This window comes from Aulostomus chinensis, chromosome 9 (genome assembly GCF_037954235.1).
Source record: "Aulostomus chinensis isolate RoL2024-O1b breed Wild chromosome 9, RoL_Achi_v1.0, whole genome shotgun sequence".
In the NCBI taxonomy this organism is placed as follows: domain Eukaryota; kingdom Metazoa; phylum Chordata; class Actinopteri; order Syngnathiformes; family Aulostomidae; genus Aulostomus; species Aulostomus chinensis.
Window position 1 is genome coordinate 28,822,356 of NC_141328.1, and position 13,143 is coordinate 28,835,498.

The following is a 13,143-nucleotide window of genomic DNA, read 5'->3' on the forward strand; positions in this document are numbered from 1 at the left end:
ATAATAATGATAATAATGAGAAGAAGAAGGTGAATACAATTTCCTCAAATTCATCCTCTTCACATGATGAGGCAACCTTTTGTGACCCTTGTCCATCGCACGTCTTTGTAAAACGCCTCCTCTTCTGTCCCAATGCTGCCAGGATGAATGCAGTTTCCTCTCTGACTTTATCTCATCTTATCCTAAAACATTCAACTTTATCCTATTTAAGGCCTGACGAGTCAAACATCAGCAGCTGAGCGGAACAGAAATCTCATCAACGTCAAAACCTACATTTCCTCAGAAACAAGGAACCCAAGGAATCTTTCACGCAGGATGACTTTATTGAGATTTGAAGGCAGTGGCGTAGATGGCCTGAAATGTAATGTGTTTGTGCTGTTTGTCCTCCATTGTGACTTCGGTGAAGCCAGAGTCTCTCAAAGCCGCCATGTAGTTCTCTGGACGCCAGTTCTCTCCGGGCATCACTCGCTTTGCTGCCAGAGTGGCCACATGGGAGAGTCTCAGCGTGGTGACCATCAGGCCTCCTGGGCAGTTAAAGAGAGAAAAGACATTCAAATTACAGCTCAAATTAAATCAGCAACCCGCATGAGCCACATTTACCAGGACGACTACAGGTCCACCTGAACAGGACCCACCTGGCTTCATTACCCGGTGAACCTCCGCCACTCCCTTCCTCAGGTCCGGCCAGAAGTAGTAGCAGTTGGAATGAAAGACTCGGTCCACGGTGCTGTCCGCCAGCGGCATCGCTGCCACGTCACAGTGGTGCAGAGACACTTTCCCAGAGGCCAGGAGCTCCCTCATACGCTCGCTTGCCATCTAAGCAGAAACACCAGACTGGTCAGACAGAAAAGTGTCTCTTGCACCTGCAACACGAACTGAGAAGCTGTCAGCTTTGTTCTGCCAATCACCAGTGGCTGCCTTGATGACGTCATCATTTGGATGGTTGTTGCCATTCTTTTGTTTTACTTGAATTTGAAAACTTTAACTCTACTCGGTCAGTATTTATACTTCACCTGGTGCATGAACTCAGAGTAATCCACTCCGATCAGGTGGCCTGAGGGTCCTGTTAACAGTTTGGCTGCCGACTGGAGACCCAGACCCGGACCGTGACCCAGTTCCAGCACCGTGTCCCCAGGGTGTATCCCACAAAGCTCCACTGCAGCATCTTCGAGGACCTGGTTACGCGCTGTGAGGAACTTACTGACCAGCCAGCCGGCTACTGACCGTGTGGGGCGACCCAACTGCTGCCCCAGCTTTTCAGGCCACATCTCTGGATGAGGGACAGGAAGGAGGGCAGAGTCCAGGCTCCAGACACCTGCAACCACCAAGTAACTGACAGAGCGACGAACCTCAGCTTGTACAAGTCTCAGTCTTTCCAAATACTGGTCTAGAGTGTTGTGAGTCTGCTAACAGGCGCTACCATACATGAAAGTAATGACGTCGTACCGTCAGCGTCATTAATCATGTGTCAACCAGTACCTGACGTATGAGGAACTGGAGAAATATCCGCAGGTTAGTTTCCTCATTCAAATGCCACGATCACACAAATCTGGGCCGTTCAGATCCGGAACCGGAACTTTGGGTTTTTTTTCCTCTCAGATTGACGGAACTCTTGTGTCAGCCGCTGCTGTCACGTGGTCAACATGCCTGTGTTTCACGTTGACGTTCCGCCTCCTCAGCGGGTCGCCCCCGGATCGTAAAGTTCACCTGTCTTCACAAACCAGTTCGCTGTTGTCGAGCGGCAGAACCTCGCTCTTCCTTCCTGGGTGGGAGGAGCTTCGTCCTCCTGTAACTCATCCACTTGTTTCCTCCTCGAGTGTCAGTCAGCGTCGCTGTGGCGACAGCGTGAGAAACAAATGCAAGTAAATTATTATTTGTGTCACAATTCATCTGCAAAGATTTTTTTTTTAAAAAAAACGTTCTTTGCCGTTGCTACATCTAATTGCACACACACACACACATGCACGCACACGCACGCACGCACACATGCACCACTTTGTGCGCAACTCAAGGATTGTGTTTCTTTCGTTTTCATTTCCCGGAAGGATCGAGTGAAAAAAGTTGTATACTTGGTAAAGGAAAACTCAGTGTGATAAGCGGAGTTTGCGGAGGCTCGTCTGCTCACCCACAGCTCTCGGACGGAGCTCCTCTGTCTTTGTGTGCGGTGGATGAGGAGAAATATCCATGGAGGACGTTTCCCCGCTGCGGTCGGTCCAGGTGCGTGACCCCTCAGCAGCAGCTTTCACACTCGGGTCAAGATGAGGAGCTTTTATTCTGAAAACTGTATTTCTATGGAGTTTTTGCATGATTGTGTCTATTCGTCAAATTGTAAATCCTATTTATTATGTTGTATTTTGTAGCAAGAAGGCAGAGAAAGCTGTTGTTCATCCGTAATGCACGGAAGGCGAGTGAGTGGTCATGAGCCTCCTCTGGACCAGCTTCCCGAGGTCGGTCCCTCTGCTCAGGAGGAGCTCTGGCATCTCCCTGGACGCCTGCGTGAGTCTGTGCTTCTCCTGATGACATGAGGATAAGTGTTGACGTCACTGACCAGTGGCTCCCACCACAACCACAGCTGTGAACGATGTGTATCTATTATGTAGGAATAAACCCATCTCTGTGGGACAGAGACGACGTAGCCCACTGGCTCCACTGGGCTCAGAAGGAGTACTCGCTGCGCCGGCCTGAGAAGGGACACTTTGAGATGAATGGCCGAGCCCTGTGCCTTCTCACCAAGGAGGACTTCAGAAACCGCTGCCCCAGCTCAGGTAGGAAGCAGGTGTCAGCAGGAAGGCGCCGTCTGGCTGCATGTGCATGCACTTCATGTGCGCTGCTGTTCTTCAGGTGATGTTCTGTATGAGATCCTCCAGTGTGTCAAGCAGCAGAGGAGAGGTGTTGTCTGTGTTGCCTCAAAAACGCCTCACATCCCAGCCACAGCCAGACGCCAGACCCCTGCAGGCAGACAGGTGGAAGACCCCCAGGCTCCATCCACTCAGGAACCTCAAGGTCAGCGGAGCGTGTTGGTTCAGAATCTGATCTATCTGAGAAGTTACCCATGAACCAGATACATCTGAACAAACTCAACGATGAAGCTGCAGATTAGAGGAGTCACAATCCACCAGTTTTGGCGGTAGCCATCATATTTGAAAACTGATCGACAGATTAATGACCTATAATCCTGCAAATGATCCACGACCAGTCACTGTCTGGCTCAGGTTCCTACACAGTGAGCGGCAGGAATGCTCCATCTCTCTCCACCTCACTACCCTGGTTGTCCGAGCATCATTTCACAAAAAAAGAGGCAACCGATGATGATTGTTTTGTTCAGTTCTTCAGCTGATAGTGAATCCAGGACAACGCACGGCTCATCGTTGGTTTGTTTGGCATGAAATCAAGATTACATTTCCTGGTTAGATGTTGTGCTTTTTGATCTGCAACATGAACAAACACACTATACAAGAAACCACACACACACACGCACACTTCACCGTTCTTGCTGGTAGGAAATAGGATGTGTGCCAGTTGGTGTGCCACGGTTACCTTGACAACAATCTTCTTACGATTCCAAAACAATGACTTTGCTCTACTCAATGGGCCTCATTCATGAACTGCTCTTGCACAGAATGTTGTTTTTACATACAAAATAACTTTTAGCCCTCAGCGGAGTCTGACAGACAGGAGGAAAAGCCTGTTGGAAACCTGTTACTCCTTGTTCCTGATATCTGTGGTGCAGCTTGGAGCTCAGCCAGATTTGTCAATATTTAATCATGACAAGATGTAAATACCAGGCCCAGTGAGTTTTAGGTTTCCAACAGGCTTTTCCTCCTGTCTGTAAGGCTAAATTGAGGGCTAAATAAGTCCTATAGTTCCTAAGAGCAACTTCATGCATAAGAACTTTTCATGAATGAGTCTTGATCTGTACAAGTAACCAAATGGCCTCGGCGTCAAACACGATAATAAAACATAACCTCCAACCTGCTGTAAAAGGACTTTTGCTTTCAGTTTAGCTCTCACTCCCAGTTCCTCCGACAGCCTCTCATCTCTGATTTCACCACTGCAGTGTTGGCAAGTGCTGCAACGTCCATGAGCAGTCAGCCAGAGCCCATGTCCCCCCTCCCAGATCAGCCCTCCACCTCTCACTCACCTGCTCCTCTCACACAGCGTAGGTGGTATAACAAGCAGCACCTCCAGAAACTCACCTCCCATCACTTGGATGAGTGATTGTGATGAATGTCCCCCCTCTCCCTCTCCTTCCCTGTCCCCCCCATGTGTCTCTGCAGCGCCTCAGAACTCAGTTGAGAGTCCTTCACAAACCCAGAGCCCCCTCTGGGAGCCTCTCAACCTGTCCTGCCGAGAGAAGTCCAGGAGCCCGCTGCACAGAGCCAGTGGCCGCATGCCAGGTAGTGCTGTGACTATCGATGAGTAGTTTTACTCAACCACCAAGACGTGCACAGATGCGTTCATTGTTCGACAGCGGTTACAAAACTGTGATGAGCAGAAGTTCGGCTGCAGAAACATGAAGCCTTTGATAGTCTTTGATCGGTTTATCAAGATTTGTGGTCGACCCTTCAGGAAAGGCACATCACTACACTCGTTGGGGTCAACCATCAATCTGTACAAGTACAAGAGTGAATAATGAAGTCCTGTTATAAGTCAAAGTCTAAATTGCAAATGGCTGCTCATCACATGGCCCAGTGTGCGTGTGTGTGTGCATGTGTGTGTGTTTTGTTTCATAGTATCTCTTTTTTACATAAACTGTCCTTTTAAATCTCCCTGGTTTTAGGCAGTGAACTGAAAGTGGCTCTGAACTGAAGAAAAGTACAGAGGAATTGATTGAAGGACTTAGTTTGTGTCTTTGTAATTCAGAAGCTGTGGCTTGATTGAGCTTTCACAGCAGCGAACCCGTAGCTCGCACATCTGCGTGCCTGTGAGTTGGAGTTGTGTTTGAACGGTTCACAAATGGAGCTCTGACGGTTGCTATAACACCTCAAATCCTCAAAGTGAAGGTGGCACTTGATTGTTACTGCTTGTCCGGGTCTCGGAGCAGAGTGCCGGCTGCTGTGGGATTACGTTTATCAGCTGCTGTGTGATGACCGCTACCAAGAATACATCCGCTGGGAGGACCGACACAGCCTGGTGTTCAAGGTGGTTGATCCCAACGGACTGGCTCGTCTCTGGGGAAACCACAAGGTGGGCATTGGCGACTTTGTGGCTCACAAGTAAAACTCATGGTCTTAATGTTGACATGCCTGACGTTTTTTGTTTTTTTTTGTTTTGTTTTTTTGCAGAACCGAAAGAATATGACCTATGAAAAAATGTCCCGAGCTTTGCGGCACTATTACAAGCTCAACATCATCAAAAAGGAGCGAGGACAAAAACTCCTCTTCAGGTCTTTCCTGTTTTTGTCATTCTCACTTTGTCGTCTCCTGACGGCAACACACACAGTGATCGTTATTGCTTCACCTTTGGTTCCTCTCAGGTTTCTGAAAATCCCAAAGCACATCCGGAAACAGCCGGTTCCTGAGTCTCCAGAACACCTGTCTCCACCTCAGGACAGGGACTCTCCAGACAGCAGTCCCACACACCGGCTCAGTGATGCGCATTTCGAGGTCTCTCCTGATCCTGCAACTCCAGAGCCGTCTCCAAGCGGTCCTCCGGTCAGATAGACAACAGGGTCCACACTGCAGCAAATACAGTACTCAGACACAAATGAAATCCTGGATATACACTGAGGATTCAGCTTCAGAAAATGACTTGTTTGTACAAAATTAACAAAACGCCCGCGATACGTAGTATCTGGGAAGTTATGCACGTTTACCCATGAATCGATATATCTGCTACCGTGACCGCAATGAACACTAACATCCAGGGATGATGGAAAATATGACAGAAGTAGCATCAGTGTCCAATCACGCTCCTCATCTTCCTCCTAATCCTCAACAATTTAGCAATACAATAAATGTTTAATTTATATCTCATGTACTGCAGCTCGCGCAGGCACATGCATATAGAAAGAGAATTAATGTGAAATATTTCGTCTTGTTTAAAGATTTGATGCAATCATGTAATGTGCAACGAGTAGTCATCTTCACAAAATAGCATTTTCATCACAGGCATACAGTTGCTGGCAGTTGTTTCACAGTTTGCAAAATCATCCTGAAGCTGAGGAGTTTGCTTGGAATGAGAAAGAGGTTAACTGTAAACGTCCTGCTTTTCCAAATAAATGTATGGCGTGGGAACAAGAGGGGCTGGTGTTCAGAGCTTCTCCTTCTCTGGTGTCTCTCCCTCCTGAAAGGAAGACAAACACATACGTGTGTAAAGGTCATTTGGAGACTTATACACACAAACAGCTTGATTCTACTGCTGATGTCCATTGATGATTTAACCCACTTTTTCTAGTGCTCACACTTCATGGTTTGTTAATAATCTTAGAAATGCATTGCCTCCAGAAAACTAACCACACTGGCCTGGTGCAGAGAGTTCCCGGACTTTATCTGGGGCGGACCGAGTCAGACAGACAACACTCCCAGTCAGTCTGTTTTCTGTTGTTCTAGGACAGACTGTTTTGCTAAATTTGTCTCTCTCAGCGTTAAAAAGCTCACAAGGTACGTTCACCATGAAGACAAGCACTCAGTGTTCCTTCCTGTCCAACCACACCTCAGAGATGACATCTGTTCCTGCGGTGCTCAGCTGCTAAAAGAGCTTTCTTTTTTATTTTTATTTTGTTAAAAACAACTTAAAACAAATTAAATATGTATCCCGCATGGGTTGTTTTCTTGAGCACTGTTGCTGTATTTTGCAAAAGAAGCGATCAAAGCCATCTCTTGTTATTTTCCAAGGACTTGCACCCTTCATTCATGACAAATTTGGGTCATTACAAATCTTCATTTATCTAATGGTGTCACATGGACGCTAGCCTGAGATAAGCATACCGGTACGAGCTTTTAGGATTAGAAACAGACCAAAAGACAGTTGGAGTGTTGTATGCGACAGCATGTCACATGTGCATGACCAACAGACTATGTCCAATCGAGATTTAGTTTAAAACTCACTTCATGAAGCCGTCACCCACTTTTGCACTGGATAACTCAGCCTGCTTGAACCCAGAGGGACAAGGCAAGAACACAAATGCGTTTCAGCTTCTACAGATACAGATTTTAAACCGGTAACCAGTCAGCCTCCAAAATGGTCCTCAAAGTATCTACCTGCCATTCTCAAGAAGGCCCTCCGTCCATCTCCTTCTCTGGATCTGGATTTCTGGCCACCTACCAGTTTGGGGTTGCCCAGTGCTTCCTCAACTACGCGCCGTGGCTCCTGCAGGCAGCGCCGTGTGTCCTCGGCGCGTCAGCCGGCTCTCTGGTTGCGGCGTCTGTGGTCTGTGAAATGAACCTGAGTAAGTGACTTTATCTCCTCTCTACCTGTTCGTATGCTTCTTTGTGCCTGACGGAAAATCCTCTTCTTCACAGTTACGATGCGCGATGAGATGCTGCATTTTGCCAAACAGATGAAGGATTTAACCCTTGGACCATTAAACCCCTCTATTAATGTTTTCCACTGGTTAGAACATATTTTACGCAAATATCTTCCTTCTGATGCCCACCAACTGGCCACTGGGCGCCTGGCTGTGGCCATGACCCGTCTGAGTGATGGCAAGCAGATTGTTAAATCTGAGTACCAGTCCAAAGAGGAAGTACTGCAGGTGAGTTTGATCCATCTCACCTTTTGATTAAAGAACCCTCTGGACCCGAGGGTTAACTGTGTTCCATTCCTCAGGCTCTGCTCTGTAGCTGCTTCGTACCTGGCTACTGTGGCATGCTGCCTCCATCCCTCGATGGAGTTGTGAGTACTTCCTGATTTCCTCAAACCTTCATGTTGAGCGCCTCATTTGGTCGGTATCACAGTGTTTGTGCTCTTGTCTCACAGCATTATATGGATGGGGGTTTCAGCGGCATGCAGCCAATACTTGCTCTCCCTGGTGACACTCTGACCGTGTCTCCGTTCTCTGGGGAGATTGACATCTGTCCTGCAGACAGACCTTGCATGTGGGATATGGTAGTAACTGGACTCACCTTGAAGGGCAGTTTTGCGAACGGCTTCAGGTTCTTCAACGCCCTCTACCCCTTGGCTTTAGAGGTGAGTCGGTCCCCCGTTGTTTTTAGTCGATGTTTTTCAGAGGAAAAACTGGCTGTAGTGTGTGACAAGTTGAAGGGTAAACATGTCCGTCCGTCTAAATGTTTCAGCCAACACACAAAGAGTAAAACAGATTGAGTTGGAGGTACAAGACTCTTGCTCCAAAACCCAAGTGTAGTGTAGGAGAGCAGGGAGGTTTGTGGGTGTGTGTGCGCTCTTGTCTGTGTCATATTAGGTCGAGCTGACACGTTCGATACAAACTAAAAACTGCATCAAGTAACCTCATTGAAAGTCAGCCTCAGAAAATGAACATTCACACATGAGGTCAGAGGAGTAACACAAATTGCTCCGGGTAACTTTCAAAGCGTCTTCAGCCACCGTCTTTCTCCTCAAGCTTTATTTCACAACTGGAAAAAATGATATCGTAGGAGACAATGGATGGGGGAAATACTCGCTTGTGAAAACTGTAGTAAAATAATCCCTTTCATTCGATTTCATAACAAGCCGCCTCAGAAGATAGATTTTTTTCCTTATAAACACGATTGTGAAGTATTGAAGTGTTTCCAGCTTGATCAAATATAGTATTCCTCATCCATGAAATACTTGATACGTCTCCAGCAGGAATATTCTTGTTAGGTGGAGACTTGTGTAACATATTCAGTTTCAACAATCAGATTACCAGATACTCTACATGTATGTGCAGTATAGACTTCACGTATGTTTCACAGGCTGAAAAAGAACCTACAGCCTCATAGACTGTGTTTTAATATCAGATGTTGCACTTCACAACAGAGTACTGACAAAACTTCAATATGTATTCATGCTGGACCAAGCAGCAGTTCCCTGTGAGGAATCAACAACCGCCCCTCAAATTCTGAAAAAACAACGGACTTCTAGTAGCTAAAATGGGATGGATTTACCACCACACAGAACCAGGAACTGCAACAGTAGAACCGGGCCACAGGCACCAGTTCCTCCTCGATGGTCCGAACATGAAACCAGAAGGAAGTCCGACACACCTCAAAAAGCTTTAAGTGCAATATCTGTAATAAATGTGGAGGTCTCTTGCTTACCAGGCGTAAATGAGCAGGATTGAATCCTCCATGAAAGAGCGGGAGAGAGAACATGGCTGAAAAAAGCACTCAAAGTGACGTGAAAGTAGAAACTGAAACTCTTGATTTTAGAATAGCTCGATCCCTTCAGCCAGACAGTCAGCAGAGGTTGCTCCCTCGTACCTGGTGATGAGGTAATGACCTCTCAGCGAGCGAGAGTCACCGCATGTTGATCAAACTCTCTCCTCAGACCCTGGAGCAAGCCTACCACAGCGGCTACAAAGACGGACTTCATTTCCTCCGCAACAACGGTGGGTCGACGATACCGACAGGGAGAGGCAGAATAGATGATGCCTTTACTTACTGCAACCTGTCCTTCTTTTTCTACATCACCAGAACTTTTCCCCGATATGATGACAAACAAATTATCCCCCGCACCGTGCATCTATTACAAAACTTCAGAGGAAGAGAAGGAGATGGCGATGGAAAAGGAGATGACCTCTCTAACATCGTTTGAAGTCAGCAAGTGCGTGCAGACCCACGGCTCTACTGAACACCAGCTGAATGGAAAGCAGACGATTAAAGAACCTCCTCTCACTTTTGACACTGTAAAAAATGGTGCGTCCGGCTTCTTGGATGTACTGAAAAGTGAAAGTCTGGTGTTTGTTGTTCTGCGTTAGAGAGAAACAGGAAGACAGCGGTCGTGTTCCTTGTGTGTGTTCACATGCTTGGCCAACAAAACTCCTTCTGACTGTGCTTGCAGCTCTGCAGGACAACCTGGTGTCGTACGGGAGCATGCTGGGACTTCCTGCCAGAATCTTAACCTACTTGTTGCTGCCTCTCATGCTCTCATTCTACACGGTGCTGCAGAGTAGACACAGGTAATAAATACGGGGGAGAGGGGGCTGTTGACGTGGGAAGGGCTAACAAAGCCACACCTCAAGGCCCAGGGCTCAGGATAAATGCAGAGGCGACCATTTGCTATTTATTGAGTTCAGTTCAGCGAGCAGACACGTGGTAATTTGACTTTGTCTCATTTGTCCCCCACAGGCTGGCGGTGTTCTTCAGAGAGGCTCCAGCGTTGGTTTTGTGGGCTTTTTATGGACTGCGACAATATAGCTTTTTCTTTTTCAGCATACTTTACTGCACGATGCAGAAGAACATAAAAGACAGGTGAGACGTTTGTCATTTGATTATCACCCTTTAGAACGAGTCTGATGCGCTGTGGTTTGCTGATATTGGCCTCCTGTCTCTGTTTCAGGGTGATGCCCATCGTCCTGCTGCTGCAGTGGCTGAAAGTCAAAGCAGAATATAAACCTCCCCGCCAAAAGTCTTCCTCCTCTGCTCTCTCAGCTGATTTCAGGCACGGAAGTCTGCAGGAGCGGCTCATCGCCCCGGTACGGGGCTGATAGGAGAACAGACTTGCAGCTCCAGCAGTGAAAGCCTTCTGCCTGTTCTAAACACAACTGATGGAACCGACATTTTTACTCCGCGTCCGGTTGGTCAGGTGTTTTGGAAAGTTGGTTGTTTTTGGAGTGCGCACGTCTTTGATGAGCTGATTTAAGAACTGAAGGTTGAGCTGAAGGTTTGCCTCTCTGTCGTGGAGGCTTTATTTTAGCAAAGCTGGATGAGATAGTTAATGTTTTGTATTGCACTTTACAAATAGCATCGCTGTACTCGTAGTTTAAGGTAGAGAAGTTACAGCATGTAAAACTCTACAGGCGGTAAATATTCTAGCAACAAGAAGTATCATGTACTTTTGCAAAAGCAGCGTCAAGTCAGAAGATGGAACTGGTCAAGAATTTCTTGGCTGACGTGATTCTTTTTCTTCCCTCAGAGAGGATGAAAGTGATTATTCAGGCTTGAAGAGTTGGGCTTGATCTTTAGTGTGAGGCAATAATTCCCCGAAATCAGAAGGTCTGGTGCGTAAGACGCATCATCATACTGCATCCCGGCTGTGGGTGGGACTGTTGACTCAGTTCATGTACAGTCCTTCCATCTGTAGATTTGTTAGGATCCTTTTTTAAATTTTATTTCCAGGCCTTGTGAACAGAAGAATCAATATTGTTTGTACTAATCGGTCAAACTGCAGCCAGCAGTGATTTCTGACACGTCAAACGCTGCTGGGGAGCGTGTGGATGTGGCAGGTCGATCAGCTGACCTGTGCGTCTCCTTGTTTGTGGCGACTGAGACCAGTTGAGCTCCAGGATGCTCAACAAAAGTGGTCCTGGGTTCAACTCCACTAAATTGGTGACAAATTGTCACGTGAAGTGGGGTTTGAAAATGGCGCTCTTTCGCAGTTTCCTTCATTTTTGTCCAGGAATTTTCAACACGACTACACGTATGTCACTGGATAGCAATGCCATATTGACCCGCCGGCTTCTGGCGTGTTCTCCTTTTCTTACCCAACCTATTTCACGTGTGATGGTGGAAAAGCAGAAATCGCTGACTTCCTCTGGTTCCGTTTCATTTGGTGATTGAAGTGCTTTCGGAATGAACCACATCTTTTGGATCGCGTACAAAGGTGTGCTTGTTTTCAGCTGTTTTGCTGTTGCAACAATAGCTGCTGCCTACGAGCCTTCAAGTCTCTACAGAAGTGTGATTGGAGAAAGTTATCACTTCAGACAACTGAGCTTACGGTTCATTTATATTTTACTCACTGCTACATGAATGCTGCCATACATTTAGAAACAAACCGCAGCTCGAGGCTGCGCCGCTCTCATTTGTCCAGAAACATGTGACTTTTGGTTTCATTATGACACAGACGAACACCTGATCACATTCATACCAGGTAAAGGCCGACGAGGAGCTTCCGACTCACCATGCTGAGCCTCGGCTGTGGTTTCAGTCCAACAAGGAAGAATTTAAAACTGCCATTAACCTTTATTTACCAGCTTCTAATGCAATAACATGGAACTGACTTGAAAAAAAAAGAGAGCAAATGTATTTTTTGAGATACTGGAGGGTAAATGTTTCCCATGATGAGGGGACTAAGAAAATATATTTTTTTAAAAAGTTTGCTGAAATGAAATATGTCAATCCACCCTCTTCTTCTCTCTTATTGATGGAGTTGAACATTTCTCAATTCTGCTGGATGAACTGACTCCTGAATAAAGAAAAACACGGATGTCTTCACCATGCAATTATTCGAGTCTCTGGTGTGTTGTTTCATAAAATACCCACAAGATGGCGCACTGAGCAGGAGGGCGAGCCTGGTGGAGCAGGAGCGGCCCATGGTGCCGTTCAACATGTGACGGGATATCAGAGCGTGGATCTCTGCCTCCGTGGCGAGCGCTCGTGTAACCATCTCAGGAACAGAACTTCTACTCTGAGCTCAAGATTGCTTTCAGATTTTGATAAAAATCCAATGAAAATTAGTCCAATTACAACTCCACTCCCTGAGAAAATGTGAATAAAATGATTGGGAAACAGTGCCATAAATGGAATACCATGTCCTCCTGTGAAACTAAGACTGGAAAAACATTCGCCTGAGTTTTGAGCTGCATCAACAGTTTGAACAAGATGATTGTGTCAGAGGGGTTCTGGCACAGGCACCAGTATTTTTTGAATTTTGATTATGGTACTGATGGACATGCCACAAAGGCCCTGAGCCAGGTTTGAGCCGGGGCCCTCGCACCTCACGGTGGACGTGTTAGATGACAGCTGGGGGAGCGCCTGGGGACTCGGAGCCAAATAAAAACACTTTGTTGGTTGAGATGCTTCAGGGCCCTGAATCATCCTCATCATGGCTGAATTAATGGGCAGAGACCAATGATAAATCATATGAATGACAACGACGTGCTGCGGCCTCCCAGCGCCGTTGGGTCAGGGAACTCACGGTTTTCGTGCGATGGGTTGCAGATTGACAGAAAAACAGACACAGTGCTTTTGTGACAGCAGCAGGAAGAACTGCAACATCTCCACGGTCCACAGTCCCACTGTCAGTTCATTTAAACACTAATAA

At 46.8% G+C, this 13,143-nt stretch overlaps 3 protein-coding genes across 6 annotated transcripts; 2 read left to right on the forward strand and 1 right to left on the reverse strand.

Moving 5' to 3' along the window:
• Positions 1-309: 309 nt before the first annotated feature.
• LOC147256686 (uncharacterized) lies at positions 310-1,829 on the reverse strand. 2 transcript variants are annotated; one of them, XM_086214902.1, is made up of 4 exons: positions 1,480-1,829; positions 1,014-1,315; positions 636-816; positions 310-524 (listed from the first exon to the last, which is right to left on the reverse strand). In XM_086214902.1, exons 2-4 carry the CDS (start codon positions 1,266-1,268, stop codon positions 322-324), a joined length of 639 nt encoding a protein of 212 aa, XP_086071028.1. In that variant the 5' UTR covers positions 1,269-1,315; positions 1,480-1,829; the 3' UTR covers positions 310-321. The 2 variants fall into 2 exon arrangements, with proteins under 2 accessions (XP_086071028.1, XP_086071027.1); XM_086214901.1 differs by having other exon boundaries at positions 1,014-1,332; positions 1,480-1,820.
• On the forward strand, positions 1,588-6,664 carry etv7 (ETS variant transcription factor 7). Of its 3 annotated transcripts, XM_086214898.1 has the most exons (10): positions 1,592-1,862; positions 2,046-2,217; positions 2,361-2,496; positions 2,601-2,765; positions 2,842-3,003; positions 4,058-4,159; positions 4,278-4,397; positions 5,045-5,187; positions 5,286-5,386; positions 5,477-6,664. In XM_086214898.1, the coding sequence occupies exons 2-10, from the start codon at positions 2,185-2,187 to the stop codon at positions 5,661-5,663; spliced, it is 1,149 nt and encodes a 382-aa protein (XP_086071024.1). In that variant the 5' UTR covers positions 1,592-1,862; positions 2,046-2,184; the 3' UTR covers positions 5,664-6,664. The 3 variants fall into 3 exon arrangements, with proteins under 3 accessions (XP_086071026.1, XP_086071024.1, XP_086071025.1); XM_086214900.1 differs by lacking the exon at positions 4,058-4,159 and having other exon boundaries at positions 1,588-1,862; XM_086214899.1 differs by lacking the exon at positions 1,592-1,862 and having other exon boundaries at positions 1,915-2,217.
• A 69-nt stretch (positions 6,665-6,733) lies between these two features.
• On the forward strand, positions 6,734-12,297 carry pnpla1 (patatin-like phospholipase domain containing 1). Its single transcript, XM_086214897.1, has 9 exons — positions 6,734-7,390; positions 7,464-7,696; positions 7,771-7,836; positions 7,921-8,130; positions 9,430-9,490; positions 9,576-9,797; positions 9,943-10,060; positions 10,230-10,352; positions 10,441-12,297. Exons 1-9 carry the CDS (start codon positions 7,183-7,185, stop codon positions 10,586-10,588), a joined length of 1,389 nt encoding a protein of 462 aa, XP_086071023.1. The 5' UTR covers positions 6,734-7,182; the 3' UTR covers positions 10,589-12,297.
• The last annotated feature ends 846 nt before the right edge of the window (positions 12,298-13,143 follow it).

Coding starts and splice junctions, on each gene's coding strand:
- LOC147256686 (XM_086214901.1), bottom strand. CDS start 1,526: ATGAGGAAACTAACCTGCGGATATTTCTCCAGTTCCTCATACGTCAG. Junction 817..1,013: donor ACTCTGAGTTCATGCACCAG/GTGAAGTATAAA, acceptor GTTTCTGCTTAG/ATGGCAAGCGAGCGTATGAG. Junction 525..635: donor TCACCGGGTAATGAAGCCAG/GTGGGTCCTGTT, acceptor TTAACTGCCCAG/GAGGCCTGATGGTCACCACG.
- etv7 (XM_086214898.1), top strand. CDS start 2,185: ATGGAGGACGTTTCCCCGCTGCGGTCGGTCCAG. Junction 3,004..4,057: donor ATCCACTCAGGAACCTCAAG/GTCAGCGGAGCG, acceptor TCACCACTGCAG/TGTTGGCAAGTGCTGCAACG. Junction 5,188..5,285: donor GTCTCTGGGGAAACCACAAG/GTGGGCATTGGC, acceptor GTTTTTTTGCAG/AACCGAAAGAATATGACCTA.
- pnpla1 (XM_086214897.1), top strand. CDS start 7,183: ATGGTCCTCAAAGTATCTACCTGCCATTCTCAAGAAGGCCCTCCGTCC. Junction 10,061..10,229: donor GTGCTGCAGAGTAGACACAG/GTAATAAATACG, acceptor TGTCCCCCACAG/GCTGGCGGTGTTCTTCAGAG. Junction 10,353..10,440: donor CAGAAGAACATAAAAGACAG/GTGAGACGTTTG, acceptor TCTCTGTTTCAG/GGTGATGCCCATCGTCCTGC.